The sequence below is a fragment of the Mirounga angustirostris genome, unplaced genomic scaffold (genome assembly GCF_029215605.1).
Source record: "Mirounga angustirostris isolate CCGP_5_RB_7025 unplaced genomic scaffold, mMirAng1.0.hap1 SCAF_3, whole genome shotgun sequence".
Taxonomy (NCBI): domain Eukaryota; kingdom Metazoa; phylum Chordata; class Mammalia; order Carnivora; family Phocidae; genus Mirounga; species Mirounga angustirostris.
In genome coordinates this window covers 144,407,511-144,432,404 of record NW_026991711.1, presented here as the reverse complement: position 1 = coordinate 144,432,404, position 24,894 = coordinate 144,407,511, and the positions used below count along the sequence as shown (strand labels likewise).

Sequence of the window (24,894 nt, the reverse complement as noted above, 5' to 3'; positions counted from 1 at the left end):
ATACAACACTCAGCCGAAAAACAAACAAAACCCATGGTTTTTGCCCTCAGAATTTCAGTCTAGTGTGGAACACAAATATTACTCAAAACCACACAAAGCAAATGTTCTAGTCTTTAAAAGAAATGGAAAATCATTGTTATGGATGATACCACCTTTAAATGAATCAGCACAGTATAGTGCAGTAATGGAATATACTCACATATTTTTACTTAGTGTATCTAATCTAAGAAAATATTTAATATATTAGGTTCTTGAAGTTTCTCAATTGAATAGATGTTATTTTTTGTGTGATGTGGTTTTCTTTGTGTTCTTACTTTTAGGAAGGAGGAAGGATCTCCCAAATCTGGTAAGCTTAAAAGTACCTCCTTGAGAACTGAGCCAGGCTCTGTTGACATTTTGCTCTGGTGAGGGAAAGTAACCAATCTCTTCCATTGCTTTTAGCCGGCAGTGACCAGTGGCAGACCATCCAGGGTCAGTTCTTGAATGTCAGCATTATGGCAATCCCTTGCCTGTGTTCGGTGGCACCTAGAGGCTTGGCACCTACTACCAGGTTAGTAAGTATTTTTATTGAATCACTGATACTTTTCTATAAACCAGTTTTTTTCTTTTAGAATACCTTGCTAACTTTTGGCTGGCTAGAATATTATCAACAGGTAGTGTCTTTTGGACTGGGATAATATTAGAGATCCTAAGGGACTTAGCATCAGAGTAGGCTGAGACCAACTGTTAAACTGGAAATGCTAGATGATCACTGATTTCATATTACTGAGGCTAAAATATTTCTTGGGTTTTATTAACATGATTTTATTGTGTCATTTTTTGCCTACTTTGCTTGCTTTATTTGTGTTTATTTACTGGTCATTGAAAACATTATATTTCTGGTATTTCTTATGACCATCTCTACTTTCAAACTGTAGAGCAGGCATAAATATCCTCAGCATGAATAGCATGTACGTGGGTATATTTGATACCTTTAGTCAAAGGAAGCTGAATTTCACTTATTTATATTTAGTATGAATAGTGGTACATATGAATCTGCTGCCCACATTTTCTTGAGACATTTTATATATCATTTTATCCAGAAAAATATAAACCATTTCTTACACATTCTTTTCAAGCAGCTGTCCATTATTCATCTGAAAATCTTTCTCTCCCACTCCCATAGAGAGCATAGAAGAAAGGATCATGAATGTTGTATAATATAGTCAAATCTAGATTTTCCCTGGAAGTGGAATGAAAGAATGACTTCTGTGCTGTGGCAATTTATAACGTAATTGCAGTGATTAGTTTTGTCTTCCCCGCAAAATATTTAACCAGAATGATTAACAGCTAGCAAAGGGGATGGATTTAAAATTTTTTCCTTGGCAGTTGATATGAAGGTAACAGAGAAATATCCAAAGTTAGAGAAGAAGAAAAACTATAAACTCGGGTATTCATAATCTGGACACCAGGGTCCTTACTATCTCTAGTAACTGGAAAGGAGTTATTTTGAAGGTTGTGTGATACAGAAATTGAGCTTAATTGTTTCCTGCCTATACCATCAGAAATCCTAGATAGCTATGTACCTCCCTAATGTAGTTTTCCCCACTAAAAGTGAAAACCAGCTAGCTGACTAAAGGAACAATGTTCTACAGGACTGGAGACAATACTTACCTAACCCTCCTTCATATCTGACTCTCACGTTTGCTCAAGGACCTTCATGAGAGGTAGTCTGCTCTTCTGGGAGTGGATTCATGCCTCTCTCAATGCTGTCCCATACAGTTTTTAGCTTGCCTGGAATTCCATTGCTTATTCTCACTAGGTTTAATCAGTATTGATGAATTTTTCAGAGCATGACTAGTTAGAGATTTCCTTTGTGGACTGTAATTAAACACTCCTTCCTTTTCTTTCTTTTTTTCTTTCTTTTTTTTTTTTTTGCAAATACCTTTACACCATGCCTTGGCTGACCAGAGGTAGTCAGAAATTTATCTTCAGAATGATTCAGGATCATTGCACAGGAGATTCAACTTCCAATTTTTTTTTTCCCCACAATAAAGTATAACTTAATTCAAAATACCTCAGTGAAAATTGCTGATAGAAATTATTGTTCTTTTCAGTATCCTAAGATTAAATGCATAATATAATAAAACATTTAGAATAGTGAAGGCACATAGGGTGTGTTTCAGTGACTAATAAGTATTGAAAAGGAGACATATGAAGTGCTTTTCATGTTTGTGAAAAAGTAAGCAATTTTTTAAAAATAAAAACACAAGACAGTCCTCTGAATGTGTTGGCATGTTGAGTAAAATGAACATTGGACCCTGGGAATTAAGAGATCTGGTACCAGTGATCATTTTTTTTCCCTGTGTGTCTTTGAACAAATCACTTAAACTTGGGGTTTTCTTTTCCTTCTGTATAAACTAAGTGAATGACTGGATAATCACCAAGGTCCCTTACAAGCTCTAACCTGAGTTTCCATAAGATTTAAAGATCTCTTTTTCATGTTGTTAGCCTTGGAATAACTTTATATTTGCCTTGAAATCAAGCTAGAAATCATTTGCACATATTTCTGCAAACTGCCTTCTAAAGCTAGATGCATTTGTGAGTGGCTTTTTTGGCACTAAATCACATCTCTAAATTTGCAGTCTCTTATATTAAACTGAACAGTTATGCAAGATTAAAATGCTCAGTCATTTAACTGCACATGTGTGGTAACATTTGTCCCTTTTATCCATCCATGGGCCCCTTTATTTTCCTATGTCACTTCAACCTGCCCGTAAGTAAATATTTAAATATCATACTGTAGGTTTTTAGGAAGTGTTGAACAATTTGTTGTACCATTTGTATTTATTTGCTATTTTACACATGATTTCACATTTTGAATCCCTAAGTAAATACATTGGATTCTAAATGATGTCTCGATAGGTGTATAGGACGCATGATAGTTCATTTTCTAAAAAAGTCCTTAAAATAAGAACTTACGGAGAAGGAAGTGAGTTGCTTAATAAAACTAATTTGAAGGGCTGTGCCGTTTAACACGGCAAGATAAGATTTAAGAATTTTAGGTAACTATAACTTGACGATGATTAATCTATCTTGCCTAAAACTTCTAGTAAACGTGATATTTGTTAGAAGGAATGATACAGAGTAATTTCTGTTGCAATCACTTAATAAACTTCTCAATGTCAAATACAAATATTTAATTCCAGATTAAATAATGGAAGCATGGCTCTTATCATTGCACGAAACACTTCTCGACCAGAATTTATAAAACACCTAAAAAGATACGCCAGTGTTAAAAATCAGGTATAGTAGATTATTTTTGTTACTTATTTGCAAAACTATTAATCATGGAAAGAGAGATGCTGCAAGAGTTGATGTCAAATCCTGCCTCATAAGAAGGCATTATTTTCTTAATAATCTTTTTTCTTTCAGTTTGTGGTTCGTCCAAATTTTGAAAAGTATCTATCATATTAATATAGATTATTCCTTTCTGAGCTATCCATTGGTGGATACATACATTTGTGTGTGTGTGTGCACATGTGCATGCAAAGAGAAAGTAGAAAATGTAGTGTTACATTGAAATGTGAAGTAAATTAAAGATAAAATTATATACTCAGCTGTTCTTCAGGATGAAAAGTAGTGAAATCTGAGATTTTTAGCCTTCTCGATGTTATGACAGCGGACTTTCTCTAAAGTTAAGCCCTTTAGATTCTCCTGCCATTTATTTACAGATCAGCCTACTTTCACTTAATTGAAATAGATTTGCAGACCTATATTTAAAAACACACCACTTTTATACGTCATTATTCTATTCAGAACTAGAACGTGTGGTTGCATTTTTGGAGACAGATAAAATTGTATTTCCCCTTAAGGGATTCGTTTTAAAGAGAAACAATAACTATTATAAGCCACATTCATTCTTTTGGCAGAGATTTTGACCCAGTTTTTAGGAAACTGATCCAGAAATATGTGAATTTCTGAAATTGTAAGTCTTGACCTACATCAGTGTGCTTGAAAAAAAAAAAACAACCCTATAGTCTCACTACCTATAGGTATAGAGCTGTACCTGGATGTAGCTGGAGAGCGCAAACAGGAGGAGGAGGAGAGTAAAGCCAGCCAACCACTGGCAGCGGAATCTTGCTTACGTAGGTGGCATTGCAAGGCTCACACTTTTACAATTTTACACTTTCATAGGCAGTGCTCATGAAGTTTCAGTTCTCTTCTGCCTACTACATTATTTGATCAATGTTATTGAGCAACCAACTGAATGAAGTCTTTAGGAAATTGTATCATAAACATTAATAGTACCTCTTTCCCAAAATACAAATCTCAAAGTAGACAAAAGCAGGCAGAATGTAGGTTGTGAGCTGAAGTAATAACTTCACGTGTATGTGTTTGAGGAAAGACGGTGATTGTTCAAGTAATATATACCTTTTCAGATGTTATTCATTTTGTTGGCAGTGTTAGTATTTTTCTTAATCTACAAACAGTGCATGTTCATTATTCTTTTTTTCTAAGTCAGAAAGTAGAAACAACAAAGCAATATAAAAAGCTCTCAAAATTATATATTCCAAGAGCTATTCAGGGTCATTACCTTGGTGTAAACTTCTTAATCTTTCCCTATTAAACATATGTGAGAACCTCAATGTGTATTAACCTGAAGGTACTCATCCTGAGAAGCTCTATATTTATTTTAGGGAGGTACCTATTGCACAGATTATTTATGGTAATTCTCTTTTGGGATTGCCTAAGGGGCAAATTTTAAGGTAATTTTTTGTAGGATCCTTAAAGTCCCATCTAACAATGTGGCTTCATAGGTAATGAATTTGCTGGGATGCATGGAGCTTCATTTGGTGAAGGGTGCACATGAAAACTGAGGATTTAAGATAATAGACTTACTGGTGGTGGCCGTCACTTCTTGGCCTCTCTTGGCTTACAGCTGTATGCTGTAGGCTGGTTGTTTTTATCACATGGCGTTCTCCTCTCTATTATAAGGACATCAGTCATGTTGGATTAGGGCTCAACCTAATGACCTCATCTTAGCTCAGTCACATCTGCAAAGACCCTCTTTCCAAATACGGTGACACTTCAGGTACTAAGAGTTAAGACTTCCAGGCATCATTATCGGGGATGCAAGTTAACCCAGAGTAGCCAGTTAGCAGTGATTCATTTAAAACACATTATTTTTACAAGTTCACACAGAATGAAGGATGTCCCCAAGGCTTTTGACCTGAGATGGGAAGTCGAATGCAGTGACTACTGAGCAGTTTCACAGAGAGCCTGCCTGCTTCCGCAGAGAGCTCCTTGGGACCCTCTAACTCTGTACCTCAGTTAGAATAGTGATGCCACCCTGTAAATCCAGTATAGTTCATTGTAGTCACCCAGTGCATTATATCCTATAAACTGTAAAATCTGTTGGACGTTGGTTTCTGCATATGTAAAATAAGGGTGTGGAGGGTACTAGTTTTCTGTCAACTTTTAAAAATCTATACCTCACTGAGGTTCATATGTGGAAGGGGAAAAAAACCCATGTAGATAATAGGAATAAATCTCATGCCATTTACCTAAAAAGTGAAATAAGTGAGTGGTTATTGTGCATTGCTACTAAAAAGGTACTTGGCTATCTTTTCTTATTTATGAGAATACATAATTTTTCCACTGAAGTTTCCTTAGACAAACAAAAATGGAAACTTGAAGATACCCTGCATCATTTAGAGTGGTCAGTAAGTAAACCATTGTCTTTTGACTTGCATCCATCTTTTTTTTTTTTTTAAAGATTTTATTTATTTGAAAGAGCGAGAGAGCACAAGCAGGGGGAGCAGGAGAAGGAGAGGGAGAAGCAGACTCCCTGCTGAGCAGGGAACCCGATGTGGGGCTCGATCCTAGGACCCTGGGATCATGACCCGAGCCAAGGGCAGACGCTTAACCATGTGAACCACCCAGACACCCCTTGACTTGCATCCATCTTTAAAGTGGGAATTTGGCGGGCAAATACCTACAAAAGTCACATTAGACTGACTTCCTCTTTCCACCTTCCTAAGCTTAGAGCTAGGGTCTTCCTAATTAAATTCTAAGTGTGAAACTTAGTGTGCTTTACATCACCTAAACTAGTTGACAAGTTATTAAGTTAGTGGATTATATAAATCTTCTGTGTCAACAGCCGGATATTAAAAAATCTTTAATTGGAAATGGTATGATATTGTATACAACCTCATACTATTGGTCATAAAACAAGTTGGCCAGCTGCTAGATCTCCCAAAGAAATCGGGGATCCCTGGCATAGAGTTTCAATGCTATAAAAACGTCCTCATGGATGTTGATATTTACATGCAAGGGAGAGCACAGTAAACTTAATTTGCATGAGCAGTTAAGGATAAAGCAAGCATCATGATTATTTGCATTTGTTTTATTTAGTTCAGTTTTCCATTTGTTGAGACTTACACCGTTGGAGAAGTAAAAGTTAGTCCAAAGAATCTTAGTGGATACAATCCAGAGGACGATGACGACGGACAGCACGCAGCTGCTTCAGAAAACAGTTTCCCTTGGAACATAGATGGTGACTTAATGGAAGCCACATCAGAGGTTCACATTAAGTAAGTGTCATTATTTCACCACCTTTAATGTCCACCAGTAGACACAAAACTATTTTTTTTAATAAGTCAGGGAAACATTAAAAGATGTACAATTTTAATAAATAAAGTGTAACTTTACATTTACTCACCCATTGTTACATACAGCCAAAGCATTTTCGTGTAGACTCATCACCAAATTTTCTGAGTCTCTATCTTGGCATTTCAAATTTCTCCCTAAACTATACAGATGATGTCTACAACTGACGTTTTGTCATTTTAAAAGTGGATCCAGATCTTAACCTGGTGAAAGCCCTCTGAGTTGCAGATTGTTACATTGAAATCTCTAGTCTTCATCACTAGGTATTCAGCAGTGTGCTTCTCTGAACTCTTTCCAAAGCCTTCAGCTTACTTTACACAGGAACAATGTTACATACTATTTAATAGGGGCAACTGGCGCAGGCAAGTTTAGGACCATGCAGACTCACTGTTGGTAAGCATTAGGACTCAGGGGGAGAGGAAGGGTGCAGGAGCACCCCACTATAGGCACAGTGCCTGGATGTCACAGTCATTACTGGTGCTGGTTTATCAGGCCCCCCAGTTTATAAGATGGCAGCTCTGCCACGAATATAGGTTTGGAAGCTGTCGTTAGATTTGGATTAGGTCTTAGGTACCGCACTCAATAGGTGTATGTGTGAAAACGATAGGTTGATGAAATAATTATACATCTTTTTTTACAGATTACATCCCAGACTTATCAATCTTTATGGAGGAAGCATGGAAGAAAGGAATGATTCCCAAGTAACATGTAATTGTTTATAAAAGAAACGTACAAACTAGAATTTTAATATGAAGGACTATGGTCATGCTTTAAACATATAGGGAAAAATTTTTTTTTAAAAGAAATGAAAATTGCTATTTTTGTCACTAAAAATTAGCTTCTAGAGCTTAAAACATGAAATATAATTTAAATTTTGGGTTTCAGAAAGTATTACTGGAACTGAAAGTAAACATTCATATACTTAATTCCCAAGTGAAATAATTGGAATGCTTTCACTTTTCAAGATTTGATTCCATCAGTACTGATGTGAAAATTCCTAGAGCCTGGTATAGATGGATACCCGACGTTACCTGAAGATGCCCTGATGAGATACTAATCCAGATTTCAAAATCATTCCAATACCTACATTATCTGCCAAAAAGATAAGCGTTTTAAGTTGTTAGGGTACCAATTTTGGGACTATTCCCTGATTTTCTTTAAAGTCTTTTAAAATCCATAACATATTTTAAAGTATGCAAAATAGCTAACTAGTGAGGAGCTGTTTTCTTTGCTTCTGAAAGTCCTGGTATCCAGCAATCCTAGCACACTGGTTTTAGTGCACTCAGTAATGCCCCAAATGCTATCATTTCTGAGTAGAAAAGAGCCAGATTTAAATTTCCTCAGGGATCATCCTCCACCAATGATTACAGAAAAATCTCCTGGAAGAATTACTTTGCTTTTTATGTAATGACAAAAGCAAATCTTTTGCTAATATAATACTTTGAAAGAATACCTTTTTAATTTAATTAATGATTGCATTCAGGAGGCTTCATGCTCACAGATTGGGCGTCACTCCTCGAATGCTTGCACAAAGCTCTGCCTCCCTTGTTGTCTGGCCACCAGCTACTACTGTGGGCTCGTGAACAGAGAACTTAACAGGAATTTAGGCAGCCTGAGAAAGACAGCTGTTGGCAGGGGCTTCATATAGATGGAAGTCTTTTACTATTTGATCACTTCCATAGTAAAGACAGATACAGGACAAATCAGATGAAATTATATTCTGCAGCTATCAGCATCCAGTTCATATGCATGAATAAATAGTAAAGATTATCACTAAAACCTAGATCATGGAAATTTTGATGTCACATTTATATTTACTGAATACAAGCTAAAATTTAAATTTCTAAATTGTTTCTCTAATTCTGTACAGATGAGAATGCTTATACACCTGATAAAAACACATTTCATACATACATTTGAGGAGAAAGTAGTATCTACACAAGTAGGTGCATTTGCTTAATTTGACAGTCACTATTTTACACAGTATCTAATTTATATGAGATACTGGCCTCTTAAGCACGGTCTGCGTAGAGTTTGGCTTTTTAAAAGTCATTAGTGAGGTACAGTTTTCATATTTTACATATATCAGTGTATTTATATTTGAAATATCAGCTAAAGTGCAACATTCACAATCTGTTTCAGAGTATAAATTAGAATTCTTAAGTACTTTTGTTTCTATAAGCAAAAAATTTCACTAAAAATGAATTTTAGAAATTTACTCCTGGGTACCCTTGATAAAAATGTGTTATAGGAGGACTAGTGGATTCATACCTATATAAACATTTTTTTAAGAACTTATGTATATATACAGAAAGAAAGAATCCATAGCTGCTTAACAATAATTATCCAGAAGTCATTAAGCTCAAACCAGTGTATAAGTTCAGTCTGAAATTTGCTCCTCAGGCCCATAATGCTCTTACATAGACTGCTGAATAAATCGTTGTTGATCAAAGCCCATCATAAAGGTATTACAAAGAAAGGTCTTTAAAGATAAAATCTGCTTTAAAACATTAGTGGTCTTCTTTTATTCATTAGAAAATTGAGGAACAGCTCTTCATTCTTTAAAAATATTTAGCAGGATTTTTCCAACAAGTCTCAAAGATCTATTAGAAATGAATCATTGCCTATTCAGTGGAGTTTATTTTACTGAAGTAAGCACACTCGGCAAATAATTTCTTTTAAAGGAATGATATTTCAAGTCCAAGACTTCTCCAAATGAGTTGTTTACTTCCTCAATATGATTTAATTCAGAAGCACTTTCATTTCAAGGTATCTTCGAGGGATTACTTACCTTGAATAAATTGAATGCTTTAGTGTTTTTTTTCTATCAAGAGCAGAGAGATTACTTTCCTCTTGAAGAGTAATGATTGCTTGGGATTTTTCACTTGCATTGAGACCTAATATGTCACAAGGTCATGGTAAATGAAGTACATCGAAATCTGAGCAGAATTCGGGGTTTCTTGTAAACACTGTCTTAAATTTCTTTGGTTAACCTGAGTCTCTCAATTTGAAAGAAGTCTTTAATCACCATCATTGCTTTTGCTGTTAACGTAGCTCCAGCTGTCTCTTCTGTTTTCTTCTTGTAGGACAGATTTGTACTGTCTTTTAAAGAAGCCAGCCTGAAAATAGTATTGCATAATCACTAGTGTATAGTTACAAATATATTACACTCATCAGACTCCTGAACAGTCACTATCCCATGTAGTCAATAAAATTTACATGGGAAATATTGTGTTAAAGAGCATTATTTTTGTTGGACTGCTCGGTGACACACTCTCTCCAAAATGGACATTAAAAATAATATGCAGTGTTTTCTAAGAGCTTTTTAAAAGAACATCTTTCCAAACTAGTGTCATGGCTGGAATACTGGTACCGAAGTTAGGAGAAATAGGAGATCAGTACTACATGTTCACTTGGGAATTTAAAAAGTTAACATTAAAAGTGCTGCAACAATTAAATCTAATAACTCAGGACTCACAAAGGGGGCTTTGTGAAAATCAAGAACAGCATTACTGAGTGGTTTAACATGGGTAATTATTAAAGGCTTACCTTCCACATAACGTATGAAATCAATAAAAGTAAAATAAGTCCAAGTAGCAAGCTACTTGAAATAATCGCTATTGTGAAATGACGTTTGGGTCTTTGATGATGTAGTCCTTCAAGTAAAACCTACATAAAGTAACCAAAATAAAGAGTCACCAGTTTAAAAACTTGCTTCTATTCCCTTTGAACCCCCCGACCCCAACCCATGATTCCCACAGTATTTTGAACAACCCCCCCCTTCTCTTGCTGGTTCTAAGAAACATTGGTAACCATTTAGCAGAATCAGCTTGCTCCATGTTTCTTTATCCAGATAATCCCTACCAAGTTCACTTCCTGAAAAAGTCGTCTGCATCCTTCCCTCCCACCAGTTGTAGAAAATGCCCAATCTCAGTAAAGTATTTCTAGCCCTCCATGATCTAGTCAATCTATTTTCCTGACTAAACGCTCCAGCAATAGTTTTTCCCTACAATCCTAAGGTTTCAGGTAAAATGGTAATCTTACGTGTGCAACATTCTCATCCTTGTTTAGTTCAATAACTTTTGGATTAGGCTCTGGAGAAGCTGTTGCTCTTATTTCAAACTTGAGGGCTGAAGTCTCATCCTGTTTAAAAAAAGAAAGATCACTGTAGCCTGACTCATAGTTTTATTTTGTGAAGACATATTCATTTCTCATGATCCTTACCTACTAGCTGAGGCTTTTACAATTGATCTTCCCCAATTTATTTCACTCTTTATAGTTAATTGCAATGCAACGCTTCCTTTGTTTCCAAAGGCATGGTCATAGTATTAATTTTCCTGGCATCATTTTGTTGAAATCCTTTTATTTTTATTTATTTATTTATTTTTTTAAAGATTTTATTTATTTATTTGAGAGAGAGAGAATGAGAGACAGAGAGCATGAGAGGGAGGAGGGTCAGAGGGAGAGGCAGACTCCCTGCCGAGCAGGGAGCCCGATGCGGGACTCGATCCTGGGACTCCAGGATCATGACCTGAGCCGAAGGCAGTTGCTTAACCAACTGAGCCACCCAGGCGCCCTGTTGAAATCCTTTTATTAAACATGAATAGTTTAGGCACCTGGGTGGCTCAGTCGGTTAAGTGTCTGCCTTTGGCTCAGGTCATGATCCCAGGGTCAATTTCCCTATCGGGGAGGGGGAGGGTCCTTGCACAGCAGGAAGCCCGCTTCTCCCTCTGCCCCCGACTCCTGTGCATGTGCTCTCTCTCCTCACAAAAATAAAATCTTAAAAAAAAAAAAAAATGACTAGTTTGCAGATAACTGTAGATATTTGTAATATTTAAGTATTTAAATATTTGATAGTTAGCAGTTTTTTTCCTAGATATTGAATCTTTTTCCCAAATAAGACTTTCTTCACCTGATAAATGTTTCTTCAAATTTATTTTATCTAGGCTTTTTTTTTTTTTTCCCCTAAACAGTGTTGTCATCTTGCTGCTCTGATAAAATACATATAGTTTAATACCATAATGGAAAAATCTGGTACAATGCCAATAGTGCCCATTGTTGAGAAACCTGGACTTCAAGTGTATGAGGAGGCAAATTGCAAAAGTTTAAATAACTTGTTGATGGTCTCATGATTTAGTTTTAGCACAACTGGAACTACAGCAAATATCTCTTACTTCTGTATCTGGTGGATCTTTTTTCCCCCTTGACCACTGTGTAGCAATTTTAAACATTTCTTCTTTAAACAAAATAAAACTACCATTTTCTTTGGCTTACTATACACCATGCCCTAAGTGCTTTTTACAAAATGTATCTCATATAATCTGCAACACCCCTGCAAAAGACATTATCCATATTTATCAGGTAAATTGAACAGAACTCGAGATAAGACCAATTTTATCTTTTTTAAAGATTCATTTTAGAGAGAGAATGTGAGTAGGGAGAGGGGCAGAGGGAGAGAGAGTCAGTCATTAAGCGTCTGCCTTGGGCTCAGGTCATGATCCCAGGGTGCTGGGATCGAGCCCCACATCAGGCTCCCTGCTCTGCGGGAAGCCTGCTTCTCCCTCTCCCACTCCCCCTGCTTGTGTTCCCTCTCTCGCTGTGCCTTTCTCTGTCAAATAAATAAAATCTTTAAAAAATAATAATAATAAAGTAGTTTAGAAAAAAACCTTAAGGTTATATAAAATAGGTAGCCAATTTCTGTGATTTAATCAAAGTTTATAAGCAATTGGACATGCTTTCTAAAATAAACCTTAATTATTCCATAGTCTATTTTACAGTCTTAATTATCTGTTTAATTACTAAAGCCCTATCATTTAGACAGTGTATTCAGCTGAAGCGATACATGCAAACAGTTGTAGAGTTCCACTCCAAATTTTACTATTCCTACTTAATTACTTAAATGCCTCCTCACATTTCATTCTACCTAAATAAGATGATTGTAGATAAGTTCATAAAAATCTACAAACTCGAAGTTGTCATTTTATTTTACTTACCATTTCCGAAAGGTATGGCCGGCCTTCCAACTGAATGTGAACACTGGCTTCTTTTCCACTTTCCATTTTCCCAAAATGGCAGAAAAAATTTAAACAATATGGATCAGCTTTTATGCAGAACTTGGAAAAAAAATACAAAAGAGCTACGTTAAAACATTTTTTTAAAGGTGGCTAAAATATTTTACGTGGAATTAAACATCTCCCGTGGGTGGCATTTAAAAAATTATTTTGCTTTAAACAAAACATGAATGTCTGTTTTATAAATTACAACAAAAAAGTATTTGAGCTGAAGCATGTGTTCTGAGAATTAAAACAAAGACTCCTAATCAGGGCCGTGTTAAGTTACATGTTCTATGTTGCTTTGTAAAACTTGGATCATTTGAAGGTAGGATCACTTCCTCAGGGTTTTTGTTTTTTTCATAAACTCACTAAAATGAAAGGAGTGAAAGTTAATCTCATGTCACCAAGTCTGCTCAGCTGAATACTCTATCTTGGCCTCCTAAAGGGTCTAGAACAATGTCTGGCTGGCACAAAATCGGCATTGGTTAGATAAATAATGAAATTGGATATATATATATATATAGCCCTGGGTCTCTCTCTCCAAGCATGTGTGTTCCTCATGTGCAAGAGTATTACCTTGTTTCTTTCCTATACTCAACTGACAGCTCAAACCCACTGGTTCTTGGTTTTAAGTGCTTCGGTTCTGTATGCTGGAAAGCAAAACCTACAACCTGAAAAATGGAAACTTACCAGTAGCTTCTTATCAGTCTTGGACAAGAATTTGAAAATGTCTTTCAGGATCTCCATTGGACCTTTCTCCTGCTCTAACGCACACTTTCTTTGATAATTTTTAAAATGGCATTCTCCAGCAGTAGTCTATATAGATAGAAAGTGAGAGAAATCTTATCCATACTGGAGAGAACTGCAAAAACTATATGATCTGGAAAGTTCCAGTTGCTTACCTTTTCTAAAATATATCAAGTATTTCTGAAATTGTGAAAATATCTTTGGGACAGACTTACTTGGGAAAGATTAAGTCTCCATGGCAAAAACTCAGAAACCCAGCAACATTTTAGCAAGGTTGGATATAGGTGCTAAAGTGAGCACAGGGCCCTACCTTACAGAAAATAAGGCAATGTGAAAAATGGACACTTGAACATTAGCATGAAAGTCAACATTTCTTTGGCTTTAGACACAAAACAAAACGGTAACTTGTTATAACAGCATGTCCTGCCATCTAAGTCTGGAATTCAGGTAAGATATTTTAAAATTAGATCTCAAACCCAATGAGCAGATTTATTTGTTGACTGCTTGTCTCGAAAATGGGAAGGTACAAAACAATCCCGATGTAATCATCAATATAAGGGTGTCAATTCTGTTAAAAAAAAAAAAAAAAAAGGCTGAAATACTGATTTTTCAACAGAGGCCTCAAGATTTATAGAGAATTTCACCAATTATGTCCACAGGGCCATTTTCACAAGGAAAATGCACTGAAGATGGAAGGAGCAGAGTTCTGTTAGCGATCGTATACGTCAAATGACCAGGTCCCTGTAACCCTACAATTCTAATGCATAATAGTCAAAGTGTACTCAGTAAGTGCGTGGTGAATTCATAGCTGAGAGTGTGACTCAAGTTAACAGATTTATCTATTTAGCAACATAGAATAAAGGAAGGAACACATTTTTACCTGGACATCCAAAATGTTGAACAGCTGATCGGTTTGGGGGGCAAAAGAATTTGGTACCATTATTTCCACACTAACATTCGGAGCCATGCTATGGCCAGTGTTGATAACCTGAGAAGGAAGAAAAAAGTTTTTAAACAACTTAAACATTTTTCATAAATGTAAGGACAGGTATCAGCGAGCTTTTGGGTGAACCCAGATGTTTCATGTAACATTCATAGTGGTGGGGGGTTTGGAGTTGGCAACTGCATGGCAAAGGGACATCAAAGATCCACAGTCAGAACTTTAAAAAGTTTGCTAATAATTTTTTCATTATTCCTAGCCCTCTCCTTTTGATATTGCTCAGGCCAAATGGTCCAGGCTGTTGGTTATTGGAGAAACAGTCTAAAGAAAAAGACAACATACATTTGTATGGCACATTATGTATCTAAAAACCCTTGATCAAGTTATCCTCACAACTATCCCATGAGGTGAGCTGACATTTTATTCTCCAGCTCAGGAAAAGGCTCAAAAGTGTGAACGATGTGCCTGGGATGGCTACAAAGTGACAAGAAGCTCAGGTATTCTACCTCCAAACCTCAGGTTTCACAAAATCACTCTGCTGAGAGGATAATCCTCATCGCAGTAAGTGAATAAGAATATATTTCAGTTCAGGGTAATGATGCTGCTGATGCACTCAGAAAATCAGAAAGGGGTAGAGAAAATACAACAGCCTTTTCATAATAATGCAGAGGTAGATGCTACTTCATTATGGATAAATTTGGGGATTGCAGCTCTCTGAGGAAGGAAATCCGGCCAAAATTATTGTCTCCTGAGAGCTTAACTATGAAACCCATTGAGTGAGTCAGAAAAGAGATGTGCTACAGTATCTGAATGAAATAGCATGACTCCTACATTTGCAATCATCTTTAGGAAGCACATGACATGGAAGAAAGAATGTGTCCCTGGCGTGTGGAGACGGCTGGGCCGTGGGGTACAGGGCAGTCGCAGAAGGTGGTCTCAGCAATGACAACCCTGCACTGCCCAGACCTTTAGACAGGGTCTTCCTCATGCCAGCCAGTGATCGGTCTAACCTCAAATATCCTTCATCCTTGTTCGCCTAATGACCTTGAGACCTCTGAGAACCTCCTCCAATTTGCACAGACTCACCGAGCCTACAGACTGAAGCTACCTCCAGTGCTATTCACTCCATTGTAACTTAAGTGAAAAATACTTAACCACGCATTTTGTAAGTTAAAAAATAGGCCTTCTAGAGTCTGTGCTCTGATAAACTAAAACAGAAACTGAGCTGAGCTCTCACTGGGCTCTGATAGGAGCATTTCTAGGGGCTTCAAAGCAGAGGGCTATATTTTTTCAACACTAATGGACACTAATATAACAAAAACTCTGCAGGATTCCAAGGTCATTCTACAGATCTGGAGCAGGGTCCAGGAATTTGCATCTGAGTAAGTACCTCAAGTGATTCTGACCTACATTTTAGTTTAATTTTTAAAAAAATATTTGTTTTAGAGAAGGAGCATGAGCTGGAGGGGGAGAGAGAGAGAAAATCTTAAGCAGATTCCACACCAAGCACAGAGCCTGACATGGGGCTTGACCTCACAACCATATCACAAGATTCAGACGCTTAACTGACTGCACCACCCACGAGCCCCGCTGACTTACATTTTCAAAAGCATTGCCTTACAAAAAAATATCATAATGTACCTAAATCCAGACTCACACACATTCTGTGGATTGTTACACAGCTCTAAGAATGTTCGGTGTAGTGCTTTTGATTCAAAAAAATATTGTTGTGGACATTATCTCCAATTATCATACCCATGATGCCTCAAAAGTTTCAGTTTAACAGTAAAAATTTTTTTAAATTTACCTTTATATTAATGTGTTTGGATGATGATACTCTTTTTTTTTTTTTTAAACAATTTAATAAATGACATTACTTGTAACAGGTCATATACCTATGACCTAAACGGCTGACCAAACAGACCTTAAGTGGGGATGCAGGCGGTAAGAGCTACCTTTACTAGGTAATGTTAGTGCTTGTATAAAAGCTTAAACCAAGAAGAGAAGTCACTGATTTGCACCCAACAATGCTTTCCCTTGGCCTATCCTGATCTCCGTATGCACCTCTAGCAGATTCAATTCCTCCCGTAACTTTGCCTGTTTCAGGAGTTACCTCTGTGTCTGGGCTTACTCCTTCCCATGGTATTTGTAAGGAGTCATGGGCTTTGGTAACAGGGCAAAGGCAAGGGGAGAAACCAGGAGCAAGGACCCAGGAGGAGAGGGGATAGAGTAACCGTGCTGTCACCAGCCATGGAGGGCCCCTAAGCCGCGGGGCATCACAGCCTATGATGTCCTCTGGAGCAAGGCAGCAGGAACAAGCTTTCAGTTCCCTACAAATATCACAACAACTCTTCTTACATGGAAGGTGAAGTTCATTTTCTCTGCCATGCACGTCTCAGGCTCATTTTCTTCCTTTGGTCCATACACAAATGAAGTTGGGCTGACAAACCTGAAAGAAATAAAATCAAATTTAATTGGTCTTACTTGATGAGCTATGATAAACAATCTTTATAGTCTGGATTATTGCATCTCTCTTAAAAATGCTATTTAAGACTATATTCCAGACTATAGAGGCCTCTAAGAACCAACGAATATTTTTGGTTTCTTGGTAAGATACGAATTTTAGTGAAATGTAAGAAAATCAGAAAGCCATGTGCTCTGACTTGGGTGTTAATGTCTCTTCCCACGAATATCCTTTGGTTGTCTTCCCAGCACTGCCTGGTTCAGTCCACTGGCCATTCCTTCTCTCTCAGCTCTCAAATGGTTCATATAAATTTGACAAATATGAGAGAAATTCTTAACTTTATCCCTATAGCTCCAATATCTTCCTATAAGTCAATCTATTTTACCTATTTTTGAATTATGTCTTTATGATCCAATTCCTGCTGGCTATTTGTAATGAACCCCAAGGCTGGGGAACAATTCAAACATCAGTAAGTATGGTAAACTTTCTGCTTAGGAATACACGGTTGTCACTCTTTTGCCTGTGATTAGACATAGAGGTCAGTAGTGAATTCTAAGAAGTATTTTCCTGGGGAATCCCAACTCCACCAGTTGCTCTTATTTGGCAGCTAATGTGAAGTAACACAAATTAGAGACTGGCTACACAGAAATACCGAAATGCTGTAGATTTAGGCAGTTTTATACTCGCAGAACATTCCTTGCCCAAAATACTGTGTGGAGGACATTCGTCATAAGAAAATCAAGAAAAGGAGGTGAGATGAGGCTTCAAAACCAGGAAACATGGTGTCAGCTTTTCTCTGCTCCCCACTGATGCACTAGGTTCTCCCCTCCTGAATGGCTTCCTCTCTCTTCTGCTTGTTTCATCTCAGAAACGTGATACTCAATTTCTTTCAGTTGCAGACACCATTTTTATATAATTATATGCCATCTCTGCGAGTGGTTAAAAATGACTGGGGATGGTTTATATTTAGAGCAACAAGAAAAGCTCATCAGTCTATTTGTTCGGTATCTGTTCCTTTAAAAACAGGGTTTTAGGGACGCCTGGGTGGATCAGCTGGTTAAGCATCTGCCTTCGGCTCAGGTCATGATCCTGGGGTCCTGGGATTGAGCCCAGAGTTGTTGGGCCCCCTGCTCAGTGGGGAGCCCACTTCTTACCTCTCCCGCTTTCTCTTTCTCTCAAATAAATAAAATTTTGTTAAAAAAAATATGGTTTTAAACAAAGACTAATAGCCTGAATCATTTCCAGTAAAATCACTAAATGTTTTCTTAATACTCCTTAAATCTTTCTCCACGTGTTTCCATCTTGAATCTGAGGAGGGTCCACACAATCACTTACATTGTGGGGAACCAGTGAATGCTGGCTCTGGGGCCGTGGGTGAGTGGTCAGGGGACACCTTGCAGCTTGGCTCTCTCATATCTCCATCAATTTGCCACACAGGTAGATGTGGGTTCTGGAGAGTGGTGAGTGGACCAAGCTTACACTTCTTGGAACTTCACACTGGCTGCAGCCACCAAGCATGACCATACCAACTGCACACTGCCCTTCCCCACCCCCGGGGCCCCTGGCCTGCACAGCATACAACTGACAGGCTGGACATGACCTGCTAGAGGCTTCTGGGGCTTTTCCAGGAAGAACACCCCAACTGGGTACTAGCTTGAAGAGGCCTCAGTAGTGATTACAGAGCGCATGAAGCTAATGAAGAGCTAAGCAAGAGAATGCAACACCAGGTCTTTATTAAGGGACAGAAACAGCACAGGATCTTTACTTAAAAAATTTTTAAATATCTTTTTGACCAATAATGTAAGAAGCAACAGAATTTAAAATCGGCTCTCAACTTTACAGGAGGCAACCGAATTTACTTACCCATGAACAGTTAGCATGACTTCATACTTGAGAGGTATTGCTAAAGTCACTTTGTTACGCTTCAGGTCGTCCATTTCCCCTTCATTTGCACTACAGAAGCAAATAGAAGACACCCTGTTAGAATCCCCCAAACATAAAAATCACCTTCAGAGAGGACTAATCACATATCATGTATACCGAATACATCTGGAGGCTTGGGGAGTGGGGGGGGGGAATAGACGTGGTAAGAAATGTTTATGACAGGGTTGGCAGAAATTTGCTCTCATTATTTAGTGTTATTTGCTCCAAAGATGGTTAGAAATGTTTTTGTTTCTTAGATCACACAAGAGACGTTTTCTCCTGCAGACAGTGGAACACAGCTTCATGGTTCCCCTAAGTCCCCCCACCCTAAAGTCAGAGGTCCACTTCCTTTAGCACCATTATTTTTTCACAATGTAATATACCAGGTGGCATGCACTGTGATGCTGAGATCCTCTTCTGCTCTGCTGAGTGAGCTCACATCCAGGAGAAAGCTGATATCTATCTGTAAAACACAGGGAAACACCTATTTAAAAAAAAAATCCAAAAATAGTATTTTTTATCATCTGAAATTTTCTGAATGTTGATGTTCTGTGGAATGCAGATTGGAGACTATGTTTTGGAAGCACGGCTACCCCTCACTCAGGCATTGAGCTCCGGGAAGCTATTGGGGTTGTGGCAAATTTAAAGCACCAGCAAGTGACATTCAGAGACAAAGCCTCCTTCTAAATGTAAAGACAGGCAGGTCCAGACTGACAAAATTAGAGCTGCTTTAACAACTTGAGTGAGGACTCTTGCCAGTAACACCTTTTTGTATAGCAGAGGTAACATGCCTGGCAGATAGGACCACCTGGGGTGGAGAAGGGTAGGGGGGGTGTCGGGGAAGGGTGAGACAGGGGAGTAGAATTCTGATCGACACATTCACATGCCCATCTTGACACAAACATGTGCCCCTATTTTTTTTTTCACAGTGAACATTGCCAAGAATATAAACACAATCTCAAAGATCTAAGCCCAGTTGGTTTGAGTTTTATTTCGTCACTTAGCTACTTACCCTAAGCAAATAAATAATTATATACTTGTTCACAGCATAAATAGAAGAAATAGAAAATATTTTATGTTCATGTTCATAAGCAAAAACTATACATGCTAAATGCTTACCCTTGATAGGTGATCTACATATATATAACCAACACTGCAGTCAAGTTTGACTAAGCCAGAGCTGTCTGTCACTTCACAGCTTATTTGTTTCTCTTCCTAAAAGGAAAAACGAAACAACCACTTTAGGTAAGAAGGCAAGGAGAAGTTTGTAACATATGCTTAAGAATAATAGTCTTTGAAAAGAAAATCATTCCTCAAGAATTTGCTTTCCTGGAAGACTATTTTCTGTTTGCTTTTGGGATAAGTAGAAATATAAATAAAATTTGTAAATGTGAATGTGCGTGCACGCACACAGAGGTATATTTTAATACTCCTGTGAATTCTCCAAAGAATACACAGAAAAATTCCTGGGCTTGTAGCTTTCATTCATGTTTGTATTCCCCATTTAATTCAAGGTCCAGTTTCTTGAAAAATCATGAAGCAAGTATTTCATGAAGGCCCTATTTCATTGACCCTCTTCTGTCTGGGATGTGAGAATGTGATAAAAGTATAGAATTATAATAACTGTCATCACAATAGGATATATATATAGTCAAATATTCAGGGAAATATACATCTTGATGTATCTATATACTGTACATGTATACATATAAATACACACTATGTATATACTGTAGATGTATATGTGCTATAGATGTGTGTGTATATATATATACTATAAATGTACTATATATTATATAGACGGATATTTTTTGAGTTTTCCCTCATACTATTGCAAATAGGCTCCCAGGGCTCTCTAAATGCCCTTGGTTTGAAGAGATGGTCTCTGGATAAGAGAGGTGTAAATTTGCTAAGGGAAAAGAGGCATCAAAGGAGAAAGTGACTGAGGCTTTTCTCTTTGAAATCCACCTTATTAATGCCTTGCTGATAGATTTAACTGTTCTCGACTGAGGCACGGTGCTCTAGGTGCTTCAAACTCTTGCCGGAAAAGAGAACTTGCCTGTGCTCTGGTTGACACCAAGACTTCAGAATTTGTGGGGGACTGCTGGTTGTACGGTATTTGTTAGAAGTTCTTTGGGAACAAGACTGGGTATGTGACTGTAAAATGCAGAGCAGTAACTCTGGGCGCCCAGCTTGAAGGACCAATATTGCTTGTTCAGGGAGCCCGGCCAACAAGAGTGGCACCATGGCACCAGATAAGCAGGTCATCAATGAGAAAAGCAGTGGCACCCAAGCTGGAAGAGGGAAGCAAACTCTTTTGATCTCAGATACCAAGGAACTTATCATTTTGATCAGGAGCAAGAAGGAAGTCTCAAAATCAATGGAAGCTCTAGTGATAAGTCTGCATACACCGCAAATATTTAGGCCTCGCGTCCATGAAATGGATTATACACCATTTACATTTTTTTTTTTTTAAATTATTTACTTGAGAGAGAGAGCCCAAGTTGGGGTAGAGGGCTGGCAGAGAGGCAGAGGGAGAAGCAGACTCCCCACTGAGCAGGGAGCCTGGACATGGGGCTTGATACCAGGACTCTGGAATCATGACCTGAGCCGAAAGCAGAAGCTTAACTGCCTGAGCCACCCAGGGTCCCATACCATTTACATTTTTAAAAAATGAAATATAGTATCATGCTATGGTTTTTGATACTTACCAGATCTAAAATCTTAATGAAGTAAAGGCCGGAGGGGAGTTTAATGTGCAGAGCGGTTTCATATGCATCATCTCCAGCATTAAATAGGGACACATTCAACATTATTGTCTTCACACTCCCAACAGCAAGATAGGTCTTATTTTCATGTGGCCTAAAAATTAAGTAATATTTAATGTTACTTAGTAACAAGTAATGTTTGGGAAATAAAAATCCCATCGCCTCATTTATCCTGATCATAAAATACTAATTTGGAAAAACACCACGGGGGAAATGAGCCCATACAAGTAGATACCCATTCATGTTAGAAAGAACTCAATTTTTCATGTTTCAGATAAATTCAGTCAGCTATTACCCAGGAAGTTTATTTTTAATTAGTCATAATTAAGTTAATCTCCTTTCTGTTTCACTTCTATAGCTTTAACATGTTTTCCTCACTGTTTCACAATATTTTTCTAAAAGCAAAGCTTTCTTTTCTTTACCTCTTGAAATACCTTGAACTAGCTGCTGCCCAAAACAAAGGGGAAAATGGGGGGAACTGGGGAAGAAAGGAGACTCCAGAGACAAACACCAGCCAAACAGGATGTTCTGGGGGAATGAGCACAGTCCGGGAAAGGACGGCTCTGCCCAGCAAGTGGATGCCCCTACAGTCTGTTGCACTACAATTCGTTTCTTATGGAAGGCTGGTCTGCGCGACCAATCACTAGACCAAATTAAAACCAGAACTGCAGCCATGCTTCACCATCCCGCGCCCTGGAAAGAGAAGACTGCTGCAAATCCGGACCTATGAGAAAGCCCGTGCCAGTTCGGACTCTGGCCCCAGGCCTTCAAGTTGGGAGGAGGTGGGTCAGCGTTCTGAAGCCTCAGCCGCCACCCGCAGCAGTGATAATTACTATGCTGCAAATTTGGCTCATGCACATCCCATGAAATCTCAGAACAACATGTTTATATATACAGAAGTTGAGGTGTAAAGAACTTCTTCAAAGTACCGCAGCCGGAATGTCCTAAAGTCTCCAGGTAAATGCTTGCACAGCCCGTTCTCTTTACCAATGAGAGCATTAGAGGAGCCCAAAGAAAACTTTTACACGATGATTCTATCCAAGAATTTAAAATGTAGAAAAATTGGTTCAGGGCGCCTGGGTGGCTCAGTTGGTTAAGCAACTGCCTTCGGCTCAGGTCATGATCCTGGAGTCCCTGGATCGAGTCCCGCATCGGGCTCCCTGCTCAGCGGGGAGTCTGCTTCTCCCTCTGACCCTCCCCCCCTCTCATGTGCTCTCTCTCTCAAATAAATAAATAAAATCTTAAAAAAAAAAAAAATTGGTTCAACCAATGAAGGATGTGACCCAAAGCAAAGTGTCAGCTGAGGGTAATCCTAGAAGTAAGAAAGGTAACCTTTCACCCAGTACTTGAGAATGTTTCCTCATGTTTACATTGTAGCATTTGAATCAACATCTGTATAGAAGATTAGTATGTAAATAAACTATTTATGGAAGTGCTAAACACAGAGTCCACATTTAACGGTTATTTGTGAATTGATTTAAAACAAAGGGTGTTTGAGAACAGGGTTAAAGAACAGGTTTCAAAATTTATGCTTGTAACCATTATTTGAAGACACATGAATGACTATAACTGATAGCTCCTATATAATCATCACGTTCATTATTCCCTGATAGTTTAAAAGATCCCCACTTTGTAGAGCTTGTAAAGGACAGATGTAGAGACAAATGTAAACAACTATTATAAATCCACAGGAAAGAGCTGTGAATGAGGGGCTCTGGGAAACCGAGGCAGGGAACCACTTTGCCTGAAGGTAGAAAAGGCATGTTGCTTCTTGCTTTTCTACCATTCTGATTATTTAGGTTTATTTAATTTTTGGATTATTTAATTTTTTTTAACATAAAGGAAGTTCACAACTTACCATGGATTATAGCCTTAATTGATTTCTCAAGCCCTCCTTTTCCAATCCAATTTTCACACTGCCAGAGAGGATCACTTTCCAGAAAGCAAACCTGACAATGTCCTGTGCCTCCTTACTGTGCTTTAGCGCCGTCAAGACAGGATGCTAACGTACTAGCACGACACACAAGGCCACACTTTCCACTGCACAGCTCATTCCTTTCTTCAGCCAAACTTACCTGCAAACAGGTATCCAAACACCTGTGTTCTGTATCTTACTTCAAGCTCTCTCTCTCTGCCTTTAACATCTTCCCTCTTCGTGTCTCTGGTTGATTTGTTCTTTTCAAGACTCAGCTAAGTGGTAATAGTTGTGAGAAGTTCTTCCAGTTGATACTCATTTCTAACCCTTATACCTCAGCCCTGCATTCCCCCTAACTGAAGTAGCTTCTTCCTCTCCTTCTCCCAGCACACTGGGCACCCCTTTGAGCTAGTGTTTTCACACTGTCTGGTTTTTCTCATCACTAGAATAAGTTCTGGAGAGAAGATGCTAGATCATGATTATCACTGATTTCTCAGAGCCTATAAACACAGTGTTCAAAAAAATATATGTGGTATATAACTGTATCAAACATTAAAAAGGGTCAGGTAACACTAAAGAAAAACATCAGAAAAACTGGAGAAATTACTGGATAAATGATTGTAAAAAAAAAGTTCATTAACTCATCATTATAAGTTTTACCAAATGATAGCCATGTTTATCTATTCCGTGACAGTATACACATTCCAAATATTTCGTTAAATAAACATCTACTACTACTACTACTACTACTACATTCATATGATTTGTACCCCATCACACAACCTAATATTTTAGTGGCAATACAGCTACTGAATTGACCAATAAATTAATGGCAATATCAATACTGGAAAGAGTATAAAGATTTTTAAAAAATTTTTATTTATTTATTTGACAGAGAGAGACACAGTGAGAGAGGGAACACAAGCAGGGGGAGTGGGAGAGGGAGAAGCAGGCTTCCCGCCGAGCAGAGAGCCCGATGTGGGGCTCAATCCCAGGACCCTGGGACCATGACCTGAGCCAAAAGCAGACGCTCAATAACTGAGCCACCCAGGCACCCCAAGAGTATAAAGATTTGAGAGAGAGAGAGAAAGAGAGAGAGAGCATGTGCACGAGCAGGGAGAGGGGCAGAGGAAGAGAGAGAAAGAGAAGCAGACTCCCCACAGAGCAGAGCCCAACGTGGGGCTCCACTAGAGGCTCAATTCCAGGACCCTGAGATCATGACCTGAGCTGAAGTCAGATGCTTAACCGACTGAGCCACCCAGGTGCCCCTGGAAAGAGTATAGTTTCTGAGGAGTAATTATTTTCATGAACTTCAGAATATGCGAACAAATTAGAGACCCTTCTCCCCACTCTTCTACTTCTGATGACAGAGATCTAAGAAGCTGCACAGTTCACTTATACCTAAAAATTCTGCCCCTCTTATCCTGATTTTT

General features: G+C 38.2%; 2 protein-coding genes across 2 annotated transcripts in view; one reads left to right on the top strand and one right to left on the bottom strand.

The window, feature by feature from the left end:
- CERKL (ceramide kinase like) overlaps window positions 1-7,373 on the top strand; it is a 110,694-nt gene extending 103,321 nt beyond the window's left edge. The window contains exons 9-13 of the mRNA XM_045867489.1: window positions 321-346; window positions 442-550; window positions 3,189-3,285; window positions 6,397-6,575; window positions 7,292-7,373. Of these exons, the coding sequence (XP_045723445.1) occupies window positions 321-346; window positions 442-550; window positions 3,189-3,285; window positions 6,397-6,575; window positions 7,292-7,373 (493 nt within the window). The remainder of the gene's footprint in view (window positions 1-320; window positions 347-441; window positions 551-3,188; window positions 3,286-6,396; window positions 6,576-7,291) is intronic.
- ITGA4 (integrin subunit alpha 4) overlaps window positions 6,374-24,894 on the bottom strand; it is a 79,599-nt gene continuing 61,078 nt past the window's right edge. Inside the window, exons 18-28 of the mRNA XM_045868414.3 lie at window positions 21,490-21,640; window positions 19,898-19,993; window positions 19,162-19,241; window positions 18,719-18,808; window positions 16,750-16,840; window positions 14,332-14,439; window positions 13,395-13,520; window positions 12,645-12,764; window positions 10,696-10,794; window positions 10,201-10,320; window positions 6,374-9,770 (exon numbers count right to left, since the gene is read on the bottom strand). Of these exons, the coding sequence (XP_045724370.1) occupies window positions 9,672-9,770; window positions 10,201-10,320; window positions 10,696-10,794; window positions 12,645-12,764; window positions 13,395-13,520; window positions 14,332-14,439; window positions 16,750-16,840; window positions 18,719-18,808; window positions 19,162-19,241; window positions 19,898-19,993; window positions 21,490-21,640 (1,180 nt within the window). The 3' untranslated portion in view covers window positions 6,374-9,671. The remainder of the gene's footprint in view (window positions 9,771-10,200; window positions 10,321-10,695; window positions 10,795-12,644; window positions 12,765-13,394; window positions 13,521-14,331; window positions 14,440-16,749; window positions 16,841-18,718; window positions 18,809-19,161; window positions 19,242-19,897; window positions 19,994-21,489; window positions 21,641-24,894) is intronic.